Below are 21,874 nucleotides of genomic sequence, written 5' to 3'. Positions count from 1 at the left end.
AACTGAAATTTATTTTTGTCTTCACTATGGGGAAATTAATTAGTTATAGTGTGTCAAGTAAACAGAAATATATGAGCTCTTGTATACGATTTTGCTGTCAACATTTGGAAAACCTTGTTTTGTTGTGTCAGCACTCGGAAACCCTTTTGTAGACTAGCCAAATCTTACATGTAACATTCTATCAATATATAACCTATCATAAATGGAGAAAAACAGAAAGAAAAAGCAAATTATTTCACAAGTATGAAAATGTTAAAATTCTAAGTGATTTTATTTACTGATTATTGCTTTTTAAAGACTTATGTTTCAACGTCACTTATTTTTCCGATTTTATTTTATTATTTTTTACACGTTGCACTTTTTGACAATTTTCAACTTAAAAAAATGGATGACCAAGGAGCGGGAGAGGTGCCGTGGGTGCCATGACCACCGTCGCGACATCACGGGACAGTTGACAGCCGGCTGGAGGTTAAGTGACCCGTAAAAGTACAGATTTGCCCGGAATGTGATATAAGATCTGTGGGCAGCGCTATGCTTCATCTCCTTACTCCTTCCCTAAGCCGACAGGACGGTACGATGATCGCCACTTATAGGGCTACTAATATCTTCATATATGACCGATCCTCTCTGTTAACAATGATTTATTGCACTGGGGCTGTATGGTAGCCAGCAGGCGGGCCACTCTCTTACAACCGTGTCGGGACGGGAATTAGTCCCACGTACGATTTTTGCTCCACTCATCATTCTCAACTTAAGTCCAATGGACACTTGTGTTTGTTTCTGAATTCAAATTAATTATCTGCAGGTAGCTCTCCCTACGACCCTTCTTGGTAAATGCATTTTTCTACGAGCTGCAATCGTTGACGACTGTCCAACAAAAGCCGATATTACAGCGAGAACGAAGTCATGAAGAGTCCGAAGTCGGTCCTGTTTCTCACGGCGGCAAAGAAAATTAGACAACCTATCTGAACTAATGAGCTTAAGATAAACCGCAGAAGAGTGTGCAATCGGATCAAAAGAGAGGCTTCTGCAATATCGAGAGCATAGTCGGATTGGTCACACAATATGTAAAAATAATGCTTTTAAAAATACATATACAATGTATAGTAATATTGTTTATAACCCTGTAATGTATTTGCAAGTACCTGGAGATTCAGACATGATGACTGTAAGAAAAGAATAGGCTTTTGTAGATCAATGACTAAAACATCATGCATTTATCTGAGATATCAAGCTAACCGATCGTGTAGTGCAAGGCCTGATAGCATAGTGTTTGCCATACTGGAGTCAGGTATATCATAGTCCATTACATAAGTAATAGTGTTGGACTATTTAACTCGAATATCTTGTCAAATTTCCGGATGATTTTGAGCTGTTTGAGATTCCATAGGCCGTATAATACTGACGGAATTATATTGCAGAGCTCCTCTTCTTACTTCAAGTGAAATTGATTTCGTCTTCTATTTCGTCAGCGAGAGCGTCTCGACTTCAGCGATGCGGACCCTAATCCGCCCGCACTGTGTAATCCATTTCAACAAGATTACCGTCATCGAGTCGTTAAGAGCTAAAATTAATTTCTGATATTTATATATCTGTATAATATTTGTATGGTGTCTGTTTGGTAACATCGTTTTACCAATATAATAGTAAGTAAAATATTGAAGAAACTGAACAAGAATTAAGCAAAACATTAAAATCCAAAAAAGACAAACGCCGTGCATGTTCTTTGATAATTTCTGAAGGTGTGTCACAGAAAGAAACAATCAATAAAATACACCGGTACTGTCTACGATTGGTTGCTGTGAACTGCGGCCTTGAACACGGAGACGTAATGTGTCGAACAACATTTTCTTGGGGCTTGATAATTTTAATAATGTGTACGTCAACTTTATATCGCTTGGCTTTAAAATGCAATACTTTTACTGTTGTACTATTAATTACAATGGTATTTCAAAGTTTTTGAATTATTTTACATTTATTTCTTCTACCTACAAATATAATACTGGCTGGCCTCAGACCATACACTCATGTAGCCTGAGGCTGTATTATATGCCTACCCATGCAATACAGCCCCGTGACGTCACAGCGTCAACAAAATTACTGTTTTCAAGATAAAACTTTTTTTTTCAGTAACTAGGCTTGTTTTACTATCAAAGATGTAAAAAATGGATTTGCGTTAAAAACATCATGCAAAAATGAAAACTTTGAGACGAGTTTCATAAAACCTTAAATGAAATGAACACAAATTTAAGATACTTTTATTATAAAACTACAAATACCTACATAACACAGAATTTCATGTGAAAATGTATTCCGGAAATCCAGCTGAGGCCACCATTTTGTCCCGCTGTCCTCGTAATCCTAACGTCATTTAATTGCTTCTGACTGACATCACAATGAATTTCCAGCCAATGAAAATCGCTCTAGGTCATCTTATACTAGTGACATAAGCAAACATTTTTTTAAACGGACGAAATCACTAGATATCAGGCGGAATATGTGATAAATCATCTTTTAATTTTTGTATTGAACTTTCCTTCTCCGTCGTTACTGATAAGTACAATGTAGACCAACCATAGTTTGGTTCGTGAGTTCAGTATTGTGCTTTGTTTCAAACATAGAACATATTTTCTAGTGATTTTTATGTCAAGCTGACTAGTGGTTACGATGCAAATGACTTTGAGAAACGCATTAAGGAAAGTGATAGCGCTTACATGCGTAGGCCATGAATTGGTTTCGTTATTTTGTCGCTGCTAATTTGATTGTTATAGTTAGAAAATATTGTTGTATGTTTGATCAGCAATCGGGGAGACGCAACTATAGGAAACTTAATACCAATGATGATAAATAGAAAGGAGGTTTGAAATACAGAACTACATTATCTCTAACGGTGTTACCAGGTGCTATAAGTATGTCGTTAAGGCAGATTGCAAACAAGGTTTGAACACATAGTGTATGAAATCCCAAATGGCATAAAAAGTTCATAAAAAAATATATTCAAATAATCAAATAATGGCATAATATGATAGTTGGGAAAAAAATCTTTGTAGGAAAAACAGAAACATTTGTATCTTATCTGGTTTATTTTTTTTTAAATACAGGCGTGTTATACTTACATATTTACAGGTTTCCAGATATCATTTCCTGTCTCTCGCACATTCATTCACATACCACTGAGGTTCAATTTATAAAAGTGTTTACATACAAAATGTTAATTATAACATATACTTTATAAGAACTAAGAAAAACGTTATTACATTATAACACACAAAATACACACCATCTAAATCATATAGTGTTAGCATGAGCTCCAAATACATTAAATATGCATTATATTATATATGTGTATTTCAGACAGACTAAGTCTATCATTTAGTCATACATCTTAACAGTTATGTGTCTCTATAAAAATCAACAAAACTAATCATAAAAATAGCCAGAGAATATTCTTATTAATTACACTGTAATTTGCATATTAAAGTCAGTTCACCTTTTGAAACATACATATTTAATGTAAGCAACATTGAATAACGACATTCAATCAATAAAACACTAAAGAGAATATAGAACATGTATCTACAGTATAGGGGCAAATTGTGCACTGGCATCAATATCTCACAGTGTTCTACAAAACATAATGAGACAATGTCAGCTGTCAAATGACTATATGGATAAAACATTCTACCGTTTTTTATTTAAACCCGTCATTAAAACATATTTTCGATGAAGATTATTTGTTTTTTAGCAGGTCACCTGACGACACAACCACTCTGTTATGATTGGCTGATAACGTTTCATCCATGAAATATTACTACGCACTGTTTCCAACGCCTGATCACGCGCTCTTGCACCCGCACCTGCATCCGGGTATTTCTTAATGAAATCAAGTACCTGAAAAGTCATCAGAATGTTGATTTATTTCTAACATGTTGATATTTAATGGTCAAACGGTAAGTAAAAGAAATGAATCACAAAGTGCAAACAATAAGTGTGATGCATACAAAACTTGGTTGTATACCATTCTAAAATAAATCTATGTTTTAGACCGGGATCCGTTGACGTTTGGTTGTAAACAAAGGTGTGACACAAATAATTTGCACATGATAGAGTATTATTTCATTGCAAAATGATACAGCTTAAAATATTAACATTGACTAAAATGTTGTCATGTGATGTAATCTGATTCATTAGTGAAATTTAATATCGACTCGTCGAGAAAACGTCATTGTCCAGAGATTGAAAATATAAATAGTTGATTAGATCGTAATGGAAGGGATAAATATCCCAATAATTAGCAAGGTTTCTTGTTTCTGAGAAATAATATATTTTCAGGATTTTTGAAGCAAAGGCATATTGATGTATTAGTGGTGTGGAAATATAAATAATTCGAAATAAATTACGATATGTATATTTTTCTTTACCTAAAACATAGACTATATTGTGATATGCCAATGCAAGATATAAACGTGCTAAAACATTCACTGCATAATCTCATGAAAACACTAGAACATTCCTTAGAAGAATAAGTCGAGACAAAGAACATTCCACAACGATCCAATATTAATTAACATCGGTCTCAAAAAGCTTGACCTCACAATTATGAAACAATATTGAAATCATAAAGGTGGAAAAGCTAACACGTTGGAATGATATCGACAAAATAAAACGTAAGGTCTAGCTGGTTCAAATAAGTATTATACATATAAGTATTATTATTGACTTTTCAAACAAACCTAATATATCGCTAGACTCAATAAAGAGATTTAATCATGTAACTTCCATACTGACCTCCTCGAGCTGAAAGTCTGTGTTGAATGTACCTATAACGCGTGGCACAAGTCTGCCAAGTGACCGGGAATATAATGTAAACCTACAAAATAAAAACAACATGGAGGTAATGATTCTATTTTCCAAGAGAAAGAAAACAATTCACGTACAGAACTCGAAATGGTTGTCGCCCTTTCCTTGACTGTGTACAAAGTATTGTCATTAGGAATGCCGCCTCTGGTACCGTATAGCGCGTTATTTTCGCGAGTCAAAATTTTCTCGATTTCATCTATAAACGAGAAAATCAAATTTTAACGGTTTTGAATTTCTGCTATTATATAGCTTTGAGAGTTTATTAATTCAACCATTGGTTATTATCTGCAGATCAAAATATTGCGATCCGAGTGATGTTCCGCGAAATCGCGAAAATATCAACCGCGCGTAAATACAGTAACCGACTATACGATAATTTTATTAGCTATACCTCTCATGATCAGATTATATTTTTTTTCACATTAATTATATAATGTGCTTTTGAATATAATACATATTTACTGTGAGTTCAAACATTCAACTAAAGCTTGCATTTGAAAGATTTAAGGGCCGACAGATAGGTCCCAGGATAGAATATAAAAACAATTTCGAAAAAGCGATGTTCGAAATTAGCCTGGTTAATTCAAATAAGCTTAAACTGGATTCATCATTATCTGTTTTATGCACATCATTTCAGGTGATAATCAAATAATTAAATTCTATAACCTAAGCCATTAGAAGCATTTGCAAGAGAATAATCATATATAAGTCTTATGAAAACGATCATATTTCGTTAAACGACCTACAAATACTGTTAATATAATAGTCACTTCTATTACAGATGTATCCCTACCTATCGACAAGATGATCCCAGTTCTGCCTAACCCACTGTGTATTTGATACCTATCTATCGACAAGATAATCCCAGTTCTGTCTGACCCGGTTCCAGACCACATTGTGTATTTGGTACCTACATATCGACAAAATAATCCCAGTTCTGTCTGACCCACTGTTAAATCACAGGTCTAACTGACACACTGTGTATTTGATACCTATATATCGACAAGATAATCCCAGTTCTGCCTGACCAGTTTTATCTGACCCACTGTGTATCTGATACCTTCCTATCGGCAAGATAATCCCAGTTCTGCCTGACCCAGTTCGGTCTGAACCACTATGTATCTGACACCTACCTATCGACAAGATAATCCCAGTTCTGCCTGACCCATTGTGTATTGATATTTCAACGACAGATAATCCAGTTCTGCCTGACCACTATGTTGATTGATACCTACATCGACAAGATAATCCCAGTTCTGCCCGACCCATGTGTATTTGATACCTACTATCGACAAGATAATCCCAGTTCTGCCTGCCCCACTGTGTATATCTATCACAAGATAATCCCAGTTCTGCCGACCCATGTGTATTGATACTACCATCCCACATGACCAGATACCTATGCCCATCGACAAGATAATCCCAGTTCTGCCTGACACACTGTGTATTTGATACCTATCTATCGACAAGATAATCCCAGTTCTGCCTGCCCCACTGTGTATTTGATACCTACCTATCGACAAGATAATCCCAGTTCTGCCTGACCCACTGTGTATTTGATACCTACCTATCGACAAGATAATCCCAGTTCTGCCTGCCCCACTGTGTATCTGATACCTACCTATCCACAAGATATTCCCAGTTCTGCCTGACCCAGTTCCAGACAAGTCCCCGGCCAACGGGATTAACGGAGATGTAGGTCAGCACGGCGAAGAAGTCTTGTGACCTCACTAAGGATTCATTCTTTGTCATTTCCAGGTATCTGTATCAAACAAATAATCCCTCAACAAATGATTTGCATTCAAAATTTCCATTATTGAAGTCGTATCGTACAAAGCTGATTTGTCATTGTAAATTCTTATAATATCCTTACGATACGCTTGATCTCTTAATTTTTGCTTGTTTATTTTTCATTATGAGATGGTAAATTATTATAATATCGTTACAATACGTTTCGTCTCTTGATTTTTGTTCGTTTATTTTTCATTATGACATGGCAAATTCTAATAATATCCTTATAATACGTTTCGCGTCTTCATTTTTTTCCATTGTGAGGTTTTAAACGTAAATAAAAATCCGCTATTTTGATGATGATGCTGGGTATCCATGATCCTGTCAGTGTCACACTGTGGATGTATACCGTTAACGTAAATATTCGAGCAGTACTGTCCATAAAGTCTTTCTTTTACTAGAAAATGTTTGCCAAATGGCGTTCCTTTCTCAATCACCTTTTATAGAAATATCATTATACTGCAGTAGTTTTTTTCAATTGAAATTTAATGAAATAAATTACCTGGACAATAGCCAGACCTTCTTGGTCCGAGATAACCCATACAATAGCTTAGTCTTCTCCTGGGGGACCGTCTCGGTCGTGTATTTCTCCCACATGATGTTCCAGTCCTCGTCTGTCCCTGCACTCTCCATACCGTACCTGTAGACCAGCAAACGCAGATTTGGCGGGACTCTACAAAGACAGATAGCACGTCTGCTTATCATCACAACTTTTTTAAAATTCATAATGAAAAGGTGGGTATATGTTCACGTTTGATTTCATCATATCAAAACGATGCGTTTAGAACTAGCTTATCACGACAAATGCACATTTCAAAATTTTGCCTTTCAATCCAATATTCAGATGAATGTAACCATGGCAATACAATTGGAATTATTTTGACCTGTTGACCGTGAAACAGTTATCTGAACTAACTTGTATAATGTCATTGTCAATTTGTCAGTTAAGTGTGCTAAATATTGACATCAAGGAATGGCGGCGTACGTAAAAACTATGATACAAGGTTTATCGGACATCATACATAGTTGTGATATTTATGAGAAACATGTCCGACATCGAATATTCTAAGATCAAAAGAATGAAAACGAAAATATCAACATAGTCCAAACAGCTGCTCCATTCGTGTAGAACTTGCGTGCAATATTGAGGCCTGCGGTTCTGAATATTTTCAATAATTAAACCAGGGAATATAATCCATCTAGTAACTACACTATAGGTAATGCATTGCATACTTTGTAATTGGTGTTGATGAAATAATGACAAATTAGTTAAATTAATTCTTACACTTGACCATTGTCCAGCCAGGCCCTAAATAATGCGGTGGCGTTATCGAGACAGTCCGGATCTGCGTGTCCACAAGCTAAAGCGATAAGGTTTGTTCTCATTAATCTGTAAAATAACAAATACTGAATGATTCACAAATATTCTAATCAATACATATTGAAAAATATGAGAAAAGGTGTATAGAGATAGTTACATGTATAAAACTGACATACATACAAATGTTATGAAAGTAATTAATAAATAGTGGACAATTTGCAATTACCAAAAAAAATCCATAAATATATTTAAATAATGATGTTAAGATTGTTCCATTCAATCCTTAATTTCACTTCGTTACGTAGATGATCTAACAGCGTTCCACCTAGGGTCATGTTATTGTGACCTTTTGGATCGGCCAATGAAATCAGTACTTCCAGAACCATAGACGTAATTTTTAGTTGACAAAATATTTTGCAGGACTTGCAGAACCCTGCGAGAGCTTGTAGTCATTTTGTCCATAAAAACAACGTAGCGCTATGTATAATGCCCTCTGTAATATCTAGCCAGATGGAAATATTCAATTAAACATATGTGGCATAAAAGTAGAACGAATATACGTACCCAGCCTACTATACCTTTCGGCCGGGTACGTAATGATGACTTTGTGTCCTATAGGAGAAGTGCCTCAGAAAATCACACGGGCACAATTTTCGATACATTTAGGTTTTTTTGTAGGTTTCCAATTATTTTAATGTGTATACAAGCAAGTATATATTATTTTTGTCAAAAAAACTATAACTACCATTCTTAATATCTACCATCCCGTTCACAAGACGCGAACATAACAATTTGTAGACTTGTTGTATGCATTTATTGCCTAGTATGTAGTAGATATAAGTATGATCAAGTGCTTACAAACGTTTTAACAATGCTTTGCATAATCATAACTTTGTCCATTAGCAGTAATATGCGCCAATTGTAGCTCTAAAGACAACACTATTTTCTGTCTTAAGTGTTTTGAGCTACAATATTGCAGCAAGCATAAAATATCAACAGAACACAGACTTTAGTCGATGAGACAAAGTAATAGGCGAAGTCATGTAGGCAATATGCTAATAACTGATTAAGTGACCCATAAAGCGATGTAGTAAGATCCAGAAGAGAACAAAATGGGTATATAGATTCTATTTTTTAATTAAATACCGTTGGATAAGTAACGAACTCAACATTCCAAATAAATATTTTATAATTATTTAATCTAGCATGTGCATGATATTGCAACACCTACAACATGACTAATGGCAAGTAATATATTGTATAGTTTTCACTGTACCTGTATGAGGATTATGACACACAAATGATATATATGTGTTTATAGACTTACTTTTGTAAATGGGTACCGGTGTCAGTCCATCCCAACTGCTCTAGAGGCTGTTTTGTCTTCGTCACGATATATTTCTATATAAAAAACAACGAATATCGAAAATTCATAATGACGATTTTGCCAATTAGATAAACATGCAAGTAATAATTATTAAATAATAAAGATCTTTATTTACAATTTTAACATTTGTTTAGTTACTAACCGCTTCCATTTATATGACTAATTTGCATATGGTTACTTACCCTCCAGGGTCCAAATGATCCGCCATATTGGAACATAGAGGAAATGTAGGCGAATGCGGTATAGGCGCTCTCCCATGGCAGGTGGTCGTATTCTTTGTCAAGGTATAACGTCATACTAAGTGCTACGTCATAGGGCACATGTCCAGCACGTGCAAAATTAAGAGCGTCGTTAATTAGTCCAGCTTTGTCAATATTCGATAATTCCTAAATGACAAAAATAAATTGGAAGATAAAAGGATGGAAGTGAGTTTATGTAATGATATTATATACATCATGATCTATACCACTATCTTCGTAATATACGAGAATGCCAAAATGCAATTTGTCCTTTGTAAACATATTGAACTAAAACCAGAATTCGTGAATGTGTATCCAATGAAAGCATGAGTTAATCTTAGCATTCCTTATAACTTTTAATTTAAAAAAATGCTTGAAAACACTGATCACTTATGCAAAGTTTATTCACGCCATACTTCACCAGCTATGTTATTGAACCAAGACGATTCGATTTTTGAGCAAAAACGTCATAAACGTTCAAAAGTTATCCCCCTTTCAACGCGAATGAAGGGAAACTGATTTTAGTTCGTAAAGATTGCTTAGAAGCACGATTAATAATACAAAGATTACTTAAAACTGTCTATCCTTGAATCGATGACGTTTAGTTATCCTAACGCTGCCACCAAAATATAACGTCTTTGAGCTCAGCGTGTTCAATAAGCTTTTCTTCAATATAATAGCTAGGTACATTGACATAGCCTTTTACCATGTTATCGCCAAGTGTACGAAATCCTTTACATAAGCGTTCTATATAATGAATGATCATCATATCATCATAATATGACACTCATGGGTATCGAATTTTCAACTTTACCGCAGTTCGTTTGATTACTATTGATAATTACTGAAATGATACCTACCTGCAGTTCCTCGTTCTGTAACATAGTAGCAAATCTCATCCAGAGATTAGTGGGGTAGTTCACTCTGTAAAATCCAGTCTGGTTCACATTAAACTTGAACCATGCGGATTGGTTCATCTGTGGACTGTCACTGATGTCAAACTCAACTAGAAAAAGATATTAATTATCTTATTGAGGAAAATAACCAAATAATACACTGACTTAAAGCATTGTAACACAATCTCTCCAAGATACACTGAAGCACTTTATTTAACACTAAATCATAAACTAAAATAAAGTTTCTAATACGCATTAAATGATTTCGATATTTCAACTAATATACAATAAGGGTATGGATTTTATTTTGTTAATTTGTCAGAAATAGCGAATTTATTTCTCGATACCATAACGAAAACCTATTGTTTTATTTACCTCATTTTGAAAATCGGGTAGAATAATTAATGCTCTCGTCTATCGATTTATTGATCATCTTGTATTGATTTATAGGTCCTTACCGGAATCTTCATGTTTCGATATCCAGACTGGACTTCCGATTCCTGTATTGGACACGTGATCTAAATTTATATACCATTTATATCTGAAAAGACACAGCATTTTTTTCTAAATCTACTATAATAACGAAAATTGTGATGATATGTGATGATATACCAATGATGTAAATATATGTGCGTTGAAATTTTAACGATACGTCTATGTTGTAACAGATGGATGAACAATTAACATCACTCAGCACATTCACAGGAGTCTTTGTGTTTGTAAGGAATATATATTGTTTATAGCTGTGATATTTTTTGTGGGTTTTGTGTAGCTTGTAAATTTTGACAAAATCTGTAAAACAGACTACATTTCAGTAACAAAAGTCTTCAGTGTTTGGAAGGCATGCTGTCACCCAAAATTGATATTATGTTTAAAAATGAGTGTTTAAAACAGGTGATACTTGTTAAACCGGATTTTACTTGACAAAAGTATATACATTAAGTCCTTTTTCCTTTTACATGCGAATGGCGCTGGTATAGCACATCATTGGGACTATATTTCATTTGATGTCCAATCTGTGTTAGATGGCACTGCTTATCGAGTGCGTACTTATTTATGACAAGTATAGAAGTTATTCTACTCCACATACAAGTATGGTGAATCGGTCGCATTATACGTCATGGTGTTGTCGGCAAGGAAACGCTTCTGGACCGCCGTAACCTTGCTCTCTGTAAAGCTGAAGGTCAAATCGACATATGGTAGCCCCATCTGGCGTGTCCATGTGTCCATGACTGCCTTAACTGATAGTCCGACGGCCTCGTCAGCCTGTCAACATCAAATTATTATATTAACCTGATGTACAATAATGTTACATAGTACTATATCATACAATAATTAACACATGCACAATGTTGATATTTATGCTATGATAGCAAATGCCAAACCGCTATTTCAGCCCACCAGAGAGCAAGAATCGTGTACTATTTTACATAGTAACAGCCACATTTAATACACATTTAATAAATGTAGACAGCAGCCCCGTCCCTGATTGACTGAAAATAAAGCCAGGTATTAAACACAAATTGGCGCAAACGAATTTTAATGGATGAAAACAACATTACATAATACACCTTAAATTATAATGAAAATGTCTAGAAACACGCAATGTTATATGCGTCGTTTGGTAACTATAGGGGTCTTTTCCTGTATACTAATAACTCACCATGCCTAAAGCGGCCCAGAGGTCGTCGGTCTTGGCATTTCCCCAGGCGAATGTCTTCAGGTATTTCTGTAGTAATTACAACTAATTTAAAACTGCGTTCTATAATGCAGGAGCATAAATATTGTTTTATGTTATATTCGCACACTATAGTGTGTGTTATGTAATTTACGTTCCGCTCTTCTTCAAAAAAATTAGCTGCTCTTTTCTTAATATTTTTCAGAAGATCAATGAATAAAACCATCCTCTACTATTACGATTACCAGAATTAAGAAAATAAAATATTTTATTTCCTTTCAGTGAGCTAACTGCATTGTGCATAGATTTTAGAGACGATATATCTAATGCAAAAGTGACGAAAATTTGAAAAGATTCAAACTTGAAATCGATTTAAAAATGTCAAAATTGAATCATCTTTAGTTTTGTAAATCTGATAATAAAAAGAAGAGAAATAAAGCTTGTTGTTACAGTGAGTGTTGTATGTTTCGTCATTACATTAGATGTGTAGGTCAGTTCAGTTTCAATCAGAATAATGAGGTAAAGCAAGTCCGAACAGCTATGGCAATGGTCAATCAATTATTTTTCAACGATATCCGTGAAACCGTCTTCACAGTCACATTACTATACATAAAATCCATAATATACATAATAATTATGTTACTAAACACAACAACGGCGTTTGATTTATGAATGCAAACTTACGCTAACTCCCTCAAAGAATTTGTCTTTCCCCATGATCGATTCAAGCATTCGTATAACACTCGCTCCCTGAAAGTAGAAAATTTGAAACAATTTATGTTAGCAAAATATCATTATGAAGTCTCTCCGGGCAAATTTGTTTAATTAAGTTAATTTTCATGAATAAACCTACCTTGCTGTAAGATATTCTATCAAATACTTCATTGATTTGATATGGGCTTGTAACTTCGACGATTATTGGATGAGAGTTTACTCCTGAATCTGTGAGCATCACTGGTTGCGCATCCTCAGTCACAAACTGCTCCATCTAAAATATCAAAGTCATATTCATCTATATTTTGATATAGCTATTAGAGTTACTTCCATTAGTTTCTCTCCGTCAGTACTTGTGAAAACAAGGTGGTAAGTCTTATAGATCCCACGTAGTGAAATGAAAGAAAGTAACTTATATATTAGCAAGCAAGTGTTATAACTGAAAATTCTGATATTCTTGAAAATCATAACTTCATTTACAAGCTAACTTAACTTCAGAGGGATATGCTTCATACAGAATGTCTACCATTTTCTGCTGTTAGTGGTGAAGGAGGAACATTATCAACATATACAATGCATATTAAAATGTGTAGTATATCTGTTGAAGATTCAATAGTATGCATAATGTCCATTATCAAATGTTTATCTCATTTGAGCTTATATTATGGAATCTTACAAGTTTTAATATTGGATTTATGTTTTAAAAACACGCCGATTTCCAGTCGTGCGGTATCTTACCATGTCCCACTTGGGTTTGAAGGAGGCAGCGCCGAGGTATTCCATGAAACTAGCGAATCCTTCATTGAGCCATAGGTCATCCCACCAGTCCATGGTGACAATGTTACCAAACCACTGAAAACACCCAGGAAGTCAGTATCATTGTGTTTGTATTACAAAGACAAGTTACCGTTTTCAATCAATTGTTTATTCTTTTAAATCGTCTCACAATACATGTTACATGTAAAGTGATTTCAGAATACATATATAAGTTCACCTGATGCGCTATCTCGTGTGTTACTACGACCGCTACTCTTTGCTGATTGGCTGATGAAGCTTCTTCCGGGTCAAAGAGCAAATTTGTTTCACGGAAAGTGATGAGACCCCAGTGTTCCATTGCGCCGGATGCAAAGTCTGGAATCGCTATTAAATCTACAGAGGAAACCATTAAACCAGATTTTATGAGAGGTGATTACAGCATATGTACCTAGTAGGGCATAATGACGGTTACTGTTATTAAGAAGACGTTCTCTTGTAATTATGAATCACCATATAGTGTTAACATAAACCACTATTAGTGAAGTCATAGTTTAGCTCAAACGCTAAAGTATCAAAATATGACAACAGTTGGTATTTGTATAATTACCATAATTGCATTCTTCCATTTTATTTATCTGGACTTCACTTTTCATCAATATGGGAGAGATTGTATTGATATTAAATCAATCACATTTAGCTTTACGTGAAAACACTGTAGTACCTTGTTTAGGTAAGGGATACGACATATTGAAGAGTTCCTCATACAAGTCCATGGAATGCACGGCGATATCTAGGGAAAATTGGGTCTGGTTAACTCGGTCTGGTGTAGCATATGTCCTCACCTGGATATATTTATATAAACAATGTGATAGTAATAGGAAATCATCATGTAGACCCAGACAAAGGATATGATAGATATTTTGTGAAATGAATGCAGAAAACTACGAAACAATTGAATGCAGAAAACTACGAAACAATTGAATGCAGAAAACTACGAAAAAAATTGAATGTAGAAAACTAGGAAACAATCGAATGCAGAAAACTGAAGAAAATTAAACAACCGCATATTTTGATGACTCAGGACGTTTGATATTAATGTACTGACTCGATCGATAACATACAAAGCAAATTGATTACATACAAAGCTAAATTATTAAACTTGTATATGCTTTGGTTTTTATTGATCGTATTTCCAACCGATCTTGCAGTGCCATTAAAAATTGTTCCAACAATTTTTAGTAGTGAGAGTGACCTATAATTGCATCAACGTAATTTAACATTCAAAAATCCTAAATACATGATCAATATCAACTTGAACCAAATACAACCAAACCCGGCTAAGTATATCCATTACCTGACGAATATTATACCTACAGGAATATTAGTCTTTGTCCTAGCCTCCAGATACTGGAAGTCACAGACAATGAAACACACCAGATAGGTGCTCATGTCCACTGATCTCTGGAATGATGTCTTCATCAAACTGGAATCCTCCGACCATGGCACCGTCAACTATAATGATGCAATAAATCCTTAAACTTTCATGAAGAAATGCCAGTACGATATTTTATTATGGCAGTTTGGATGAGAAAAAACGTGTAACGATATTTTTCAAATGCTGGATTTCTCAATGGTTTAATGTTTATATGTATGTATTACAGCAATGTGAGAATATTTGTTAAACACTAATTTCGCAGAAAAAAATCTTGAATCTTTCTTTGCCTATATATGTTTTTCTTTGTCCATGTGTGGTGCGCATGTTATTGATATTCCTATCTTACCACTTCCGGCATGTTGGATAACGCAGTGTACCCAGGCTGATGGACGAGGTGAATCGTATACTGGGCTTTTATATTAGGTTCATCGAATGATGGAAAAGCGCGTCGGGCGTCAACAGGTTCAAACTTTGATGTGGCGAGGTACCTGTAGAATCAACACAAAATATGTAAACAAAGGAAATTTATTTAATTATATATATTTTTTGCTGTCGAATAATTAAAAAAAGTTGAGAACGAATGATTTTGAATATATTAAAGCTAATTGAAAAGTTAATGGTAAGAAGGTTTTAATGACTTTTATGTATCATGTATTTCCATGCGATTTTATCTTATTCCATCAGTCAAAACAATGCTAACTTAACAACTGGCCTTCTACCTGAATATGGAATTAAAACGAATCAATAGTTAAAAATGAAACATAAACCCGTAAAACTTTCTGTGACAAAAAAATGTATGTAGTCTCATAGTGAATCGATATCCTTCTTTGTTTGGATCTGAAGAGAATATTCCAAAATTTGGTCTGCTTTGATTTACTTTCTATTCATATTCAAGTCATAACTTCTTGAAATGATGCGTTAAATCTTCTGTAAAAATTAGAACAATGGTTTGACAGTTGGTTACATCAACGAACCAGGTAACCAAGTTTTATATTTAAATCATTACACTAGTAATTATTACATCATGATCTCATTAAGTATGCATGTCAACAACATAACAGACATTCGATGTCTGTTTCACAGACGCTATGCACACATATTCCATCATGTTCAAACGATTACTAGTGTAATGGCTTAAATATAAAACTTGGTTTTCTGCTCCAATTCCATGGGATATGAAAAATAGTGCAATACAGAAAATAACATGACAAACGCTAGGAGTACATTGTGTTGACACAGTGGTCGTTCTTATCATCATTACAAACGAAGACGACATCCGGTTTAAAATTCGTATTTACATTCCAATGTATTATCATAAACGGATACAAATCATTATCGTAAGAAATTTCAACATATGTAATTATAACGACGTGAAGAATACGCAGTTTGCTGAACAATTCTTGGTGCTTGTATTTCTCTCAGCGACGCAAACTTTGCAATAGACTTTGAAATGCAGTCCATGAGTCTGAACTGTGTTTCATAAATTTATACGGTTTATAAAACCTGTTCGCTTAAAAAACATACATTTAAAATGGCTTTTTAATAATACTTATTGCGACGCTGTTGTTGTTTTTTTCATACTAAATCGGACTCTCTGATTGGCCGATTATTTTTCTTCATTCCATTATGAATAAAAATATGATAATGGCGCGAAAACCCGACGGTATCGTGACGTCACAATAGAGATATCAAAATCGTGTATTTATTTTGTAATGAATCCCTTGGAAAAACAATAGTATCGGACGTTTAAACGTATTATATTTTATTAATTAGTATGAAATGCTAAAACAATCCATATGCCTATTGTTTAATTGATTTATATTTGTCTCTGAATCAAATCAGTTTCTTGGTTAATATACTGCATCGTAAACTCAAATATTAGTCAAACCAGTACAAATTACCCTCCATGGACCAAACATATGGCCACAATCACAAGTAGGATCTCAAAACTAGTAACATATACACAACGGTATTTCCATAGTTCAGTGTTACAGTACATATGACTTGTGAGTACTTAATACTTATATTTATTCAAAAATTTCTTGAAACCAAATTAACTTCATCTCATTCAAATCCATTGATATTAATGATATATTCCATCTCCAATGATAGTACAGTTATTTTATTACTAAAACTTGAATATAATATCCTTGACTGGATCCAAAAATACATAGGTGGATGACCACTGGCAAATAAGCCATTATAAACATTTAGGTCTGTATCCTATGTGTGGATGGATCCAGTCATTTATATTATATTCTAATCTCTAAATTATGAATATATATATTTTGAAAAATAATAAATTTCGCACAAAGTATATTGGAGATGAAATCTTAAATACTGTCCTTATCCCAACATTATTCAGCAATACAATTGCTACAGTATATTTTCATGAATATGTTCAAAATTAGAATTTTGTTGAATCATATGTATATACTCATTGTTACTAGGAGAAAACTGATATAGGCAATGCCTGTTGTTTGATCCTTTTTCGTTATTCGAAATAAAATTTGTTGAAATTGAAGAAAAAAAAGGTGAGTACTTAATACTGGGGTCTCTAAGTTAGGTTAATTTTTAATAACTATTTATTGGTTTTTGCTCTTATACGACCGATACCCATGGTTACAAGTACGATTTGCCATCAACATTTACAATTGATATATATTCCTAGTGTATCTACATCTGTATAGTTATCGTGTGCCGTAAAGGTGCGTATATATAATGCTATAATCTCCCTTTACACAGCAATAATCATTTGTTCTGTTTACACATATCTTATAAACAGGTATAAATCTTGGTCTACGTTTAGCTATATCTGGAGAGCAATATCCTGTATTTATAGTCAGGGCAATTAATACATATGTTATTGGGCTACTGTTTACTGATGGTATCTGCTCTACCTAACTGTATTTAGTATGCTTTATCATTTTCGCTTACGATTTATTTTCGCGTAATTGAAAAGTGATTGAATGCCCTCTACTTTTTCTAAAACCAAAAATAACATCGCGAAATTAAATCGCCGTGAATTTTCTTTATGACATTACGCATGTTTGTTGGGTTTTTTTAATTGGCGGAGGTGGGGTTCCTCTATATTTCACTTTATGCAATATTAATGATAAATAATTCTTCGCAATGACAATTTTTGTTTAAATGATAATACAATCATGGCAATAACCTTATTGATTTGTTAGAGCCAGTTTGAAGATGAACTTGAAAACGAATTCAATGTCATATATGAATGAACAATGTTTTCGAGAAAAACCAATCTCATTTCAATTTCTCAAAAGTAAGCCTTAATAAAAACATCACATACATTTATCTAATTAGCATTACAAATAATATATATCCTGTGCAACAAACATACTACCTTACACATTAGATCGTAAATCAGGAGAAATCTACATAAAACAGACAGTCAAGGTTACCTGTTTTCGTTTTACTACGTAACATAGAATATAAGTCAAAGTTCAAATTTCCTCTAGTGTAAATGGAAATAAACACTATCTTTTGTGAGAAAATAATTATTGCAATGTTTAAATGTAACAATGTCTAAACCATATTATGATTTCATGGATTGTTTTTTTGGGGTTTTTTTTGGGGTGGGGAGGTGGGGGAGGGGGTTCAGTCTCATGGAACTAATAGGGAAAAACAACTTAAATGGCCTGAATTGGTATGCGCATTTACAAAACAAATCTGAATTAATTATATATCTATGACGTCATTAATCCATTTGGGAATTTTTTATTTCGCATTGATATGTAAGGTCAGACTTGTTATGTGTTTCTTAGAATCTGTGGCTTGATCCGGATTTGACCAGGATTGATATAAAGGATGTAATCAAGGAAACAGTAGTTTTTATTTCTTGATATTACAGGTTTCCATTAAATAATCATCATTTTTGTTTTTAAAAAAAAGATAAAAATATCATAATACATGAGTTTACGTGTTGTGATTTGAAATGATAGATGTTTTTTTTCTTTTCTAAAATACGATTTTCTTTTATTTTAATGGTTATATTGCCATTCACTTTACAATAAGGTATGAATTTATTACATGGCAAAACTTGTTTTTGCGTTGACATCAAAGGTATACAAATGTACATTACGTAACTTTATGTGCCACTGACTTTTCGACTGTGTTATAATAATGAATTATAAACACGTTATATACCTACATCTGTCCTAATATACATACGGGTCATCTGTTATTTCTTACTTCGTAATACAATAACCTTGTAGCTAGCTTTTTCTGCTACCGTCTGTAAAACATTTCAAACTAGGTTTTATGTCTCATTATTTTGAATAATCTTTCACCATCTTCAGTCATTCCAGGATGGTTATATGTTTTGCTCTGTACATGCAATTCAAGTGTTCTCGTATGACGAGGATATACAAAATGCAAAAACCTAGATGGATAAGAAAGGCGAATAATTTCAATTAATTACATAATTCCGAAAGTGAAGTATGATGATTGTTTTCCTAATTTTTTTTGTTCACATCTTACCTGGTTTCTCCTGTGATGGAGTTGACATATCGACTCTTGTAGAGACCAACAATGGAGCGAGTAAGAGAGCCATCATACTGAGTCTCCAAACGCACTACAGAACCCCTCCGTATCGGTGTCACCGTCTCTACAACCCAGAACTGATTTTCCTCATACGGAAACGTCCTCTTAATGCCGATTGGCGAGCCAGTGTAATTGTTTTTGAGTGATGTTTTAGTAATGTTCATGAAGTTAAAATGAATCAATATATACGATGTATCCTTGTTGATTTGGATTTCGACAGATTCGTTTCCATAGAACCATCCGTTTCCATTGTATATATCCGGATATAGAGTAATATCGTAATGGATCGGCACTAAATAACGGGGTAGGCGGAGGTTCTTCCATGGTTCATTGTCAAAGTCCGGTACTTCCGTTGTACTGGTAGATCCAGTAACATCCTGCCCTGTGTTGGCACTACTTTCGCCTTCTACGTTCGGCAAAGTGTCACACGATTTTGGCGGTGCCAGGTACCACACAAGTACCCCCACAATAATGGGAACCACCAATAACAGAACCAACAGGAAGTATAGAAGCCGCTTATTTACACTTACGTTCTTGTTTCCTTCATAATCGCCATCGTCCATCGATCGAAACTTTTGCATCGCCATGGTCAACACATTCACAGTTCAGTTCGCAAAATGAAAAAAAAAACAGATTCAGTTCATGGACGCAATAGACGAAACCTTCACGAAGGCGTCAAACCGGTTGATGTTGATGCTTATATTAGTCTTGCCAGTCTTTTTTTTCGATAATCCAGCTGTCAAGCACAAAGAGTAGTAATCTTGCTATACGAGGTAGGTCTACACAATAACATGATGAGAAAATGAGTGTTATATATATTGTTTATACGACTAATCGAAATGGCCTGTCCTCTCTGTGATGTATAGAATTAATGTATACATTGGTACTCCTTCGTGTTAAGTGGTGTAGCCCTTGTCCATTCAATGGCTATCGTCTGAAGCCCCCTCTGTGGAGACGACTGGGTGATTCAGGATAACCTCTCTTCCCCGTAACACTGTATAACTGCCCTAAGTACTTGTTACGGAGACAAGAAGTGCCCTCTCAGTTGATAGCTTACTCCTCTCTGTACACCTTGACAGATAAGCAGCCAAGATGTGGTGTTTGATTTACGACAGACCTGTAACTATTGTTTACAAGCGGAATCCCCTCCTCATGTAAACCTGCGTTTGTGAATGGCACGGTCAATGTATGTATTAACACTCACGTCTGAATACATGTATCCGCAAAAATCTAATCCAGCTAGTTCTCTTCATCTCCTGTATAAATTTTGAGGAAAAAATAGAAACAAAGTATCTATGTTGTTGTTTTCCCAAATGGATTTAGATATAATAGTTTTCATGTCATTTGTCATAACTATACCACAATCATAAAAAACTGACAATACTCCTGACCAGGTATATGTTTTAACATGTACAACAGGACGTGTCTGATGGAATACCTAACTATTATGTTCGTATAAGTAGCACAGGTGAAGTATACACACATGTAATGAATACATTTATTGCCCAAAATTCAGTCATAACACCTCATCTTTTCAAAAGCATTCTATGAGGACTGTACAAAAGAAACAAAATTTATTCGCCATCTTCCGAACTTACACTGCACGATAAAGCTATATCGTCATTGTTGGGCTTGTTATTGGTTTCATTCCACATTAATTTTTTCTATGTGTTCATCATTATATCTCAGAAGACAAATATATATTTTTATGATTCGTGCTCAGTCTCTGAACCGTTATATATTGTAAACCAACTCATTGTCGTGTACAAAACATTTCGCGTATTTTGTGAGCGATAAGATACTGCGAAAAGTAGCCTAATCACCGCGTAATTGTTCTCATCACAGGTAAAGTAAAGCCAAATGACTCTAAATTACGGATTTAAATCACCTTGAAATAAAAACGTTGACATAAAAACATAAAATCACGTCTTCGCGAAAATACCTTAACAGTAAGCTGTGAGAGTGGAAAAGGTTATATCATGAAATGGTTAAGGCAACCCACAGGGACTTATTTATCCATCAGCATTGAAAACAAGTACAACAAAATACAGCAGCATAAAGCAGCTTTTTCAAAATGATACTTTTTGATACATTGCTTCTTTTTCCTGGAACCATCGGATAAATATAATAACGATAAGCAATTAAAAACGAATGTATTTGAATAAGATAATCGAAGTCACAAGCATAAACGTTTTATCAATTAATTTGTTCTTATTGTAAAAATATTACTT

The 21,874-nt window shown here is 34.3% G+C and overlaps 1 protein-coding gene across 1 annotated transcript; it reads right to left on the bottom strand.

Annotated features, from left to right (window-relative positions):
- Positions 1-2,242: 2,242 nt before the first annotated feature.
- Positions 2,243-20,971, bottom strand: LOC138323207 (aminopeptidase A-like). The gene is made up of 19 exons (XM_069267625.1): positions 19,581-20,971; positions 15,424-15,565; positions 15,017-15,154; positions 14,364-14,484; positions 13,881-14,035; positions 13,625-13,738; positions 13,026-13,160; positions 12,857-12,922; positions 12,158-12,223; positions 11,585-11,760; positions 10,953-11,035; positions 10,459-10,604; positions 9,542-9,745; positions 9,300-9,373; positions 7,937-8,041; positions 7,154-7,324; positions 6,482-6,622; positions 4,789-4,870; positions 2,243-3,891 (listed from the first exon to the last, which is right to left on the bottom strand). The coding sequence occupies exons 1-19, from the start codon at positions 20,228-20,230 to the stop codon at positions 3,742-3,744; spliced, it is 2,919 nt and encodes a 972-aa protein (XP_069123726.1). The 5' UTR covers positions 20,231-20,971; the 3' UTR covers positions 2,243-3,741.
- Between the last annotated feature and the right edge of the window lie 903 nt (positions 20,972-21,874).

The sequence above is a fragment of the Argopecten irradians genome, chromosome 5 (genome assembly GCF_041381155.1).
Source record: "Argopecten irradians isolate NY chromosome 5, Ai_NY, whole genome shotgun sequence".
Classification (NCBI taxonomy): Eukaryota; Metazoa; Mollusca; class Bivalvia; order Pectinida; family Pectinidae; genus Argopecten; species Argopecten irradians.
Note: the sequence above shows the minus strand (reverse complement) of the source record. Positions and strands in the feature narration are given on the sequence as shown.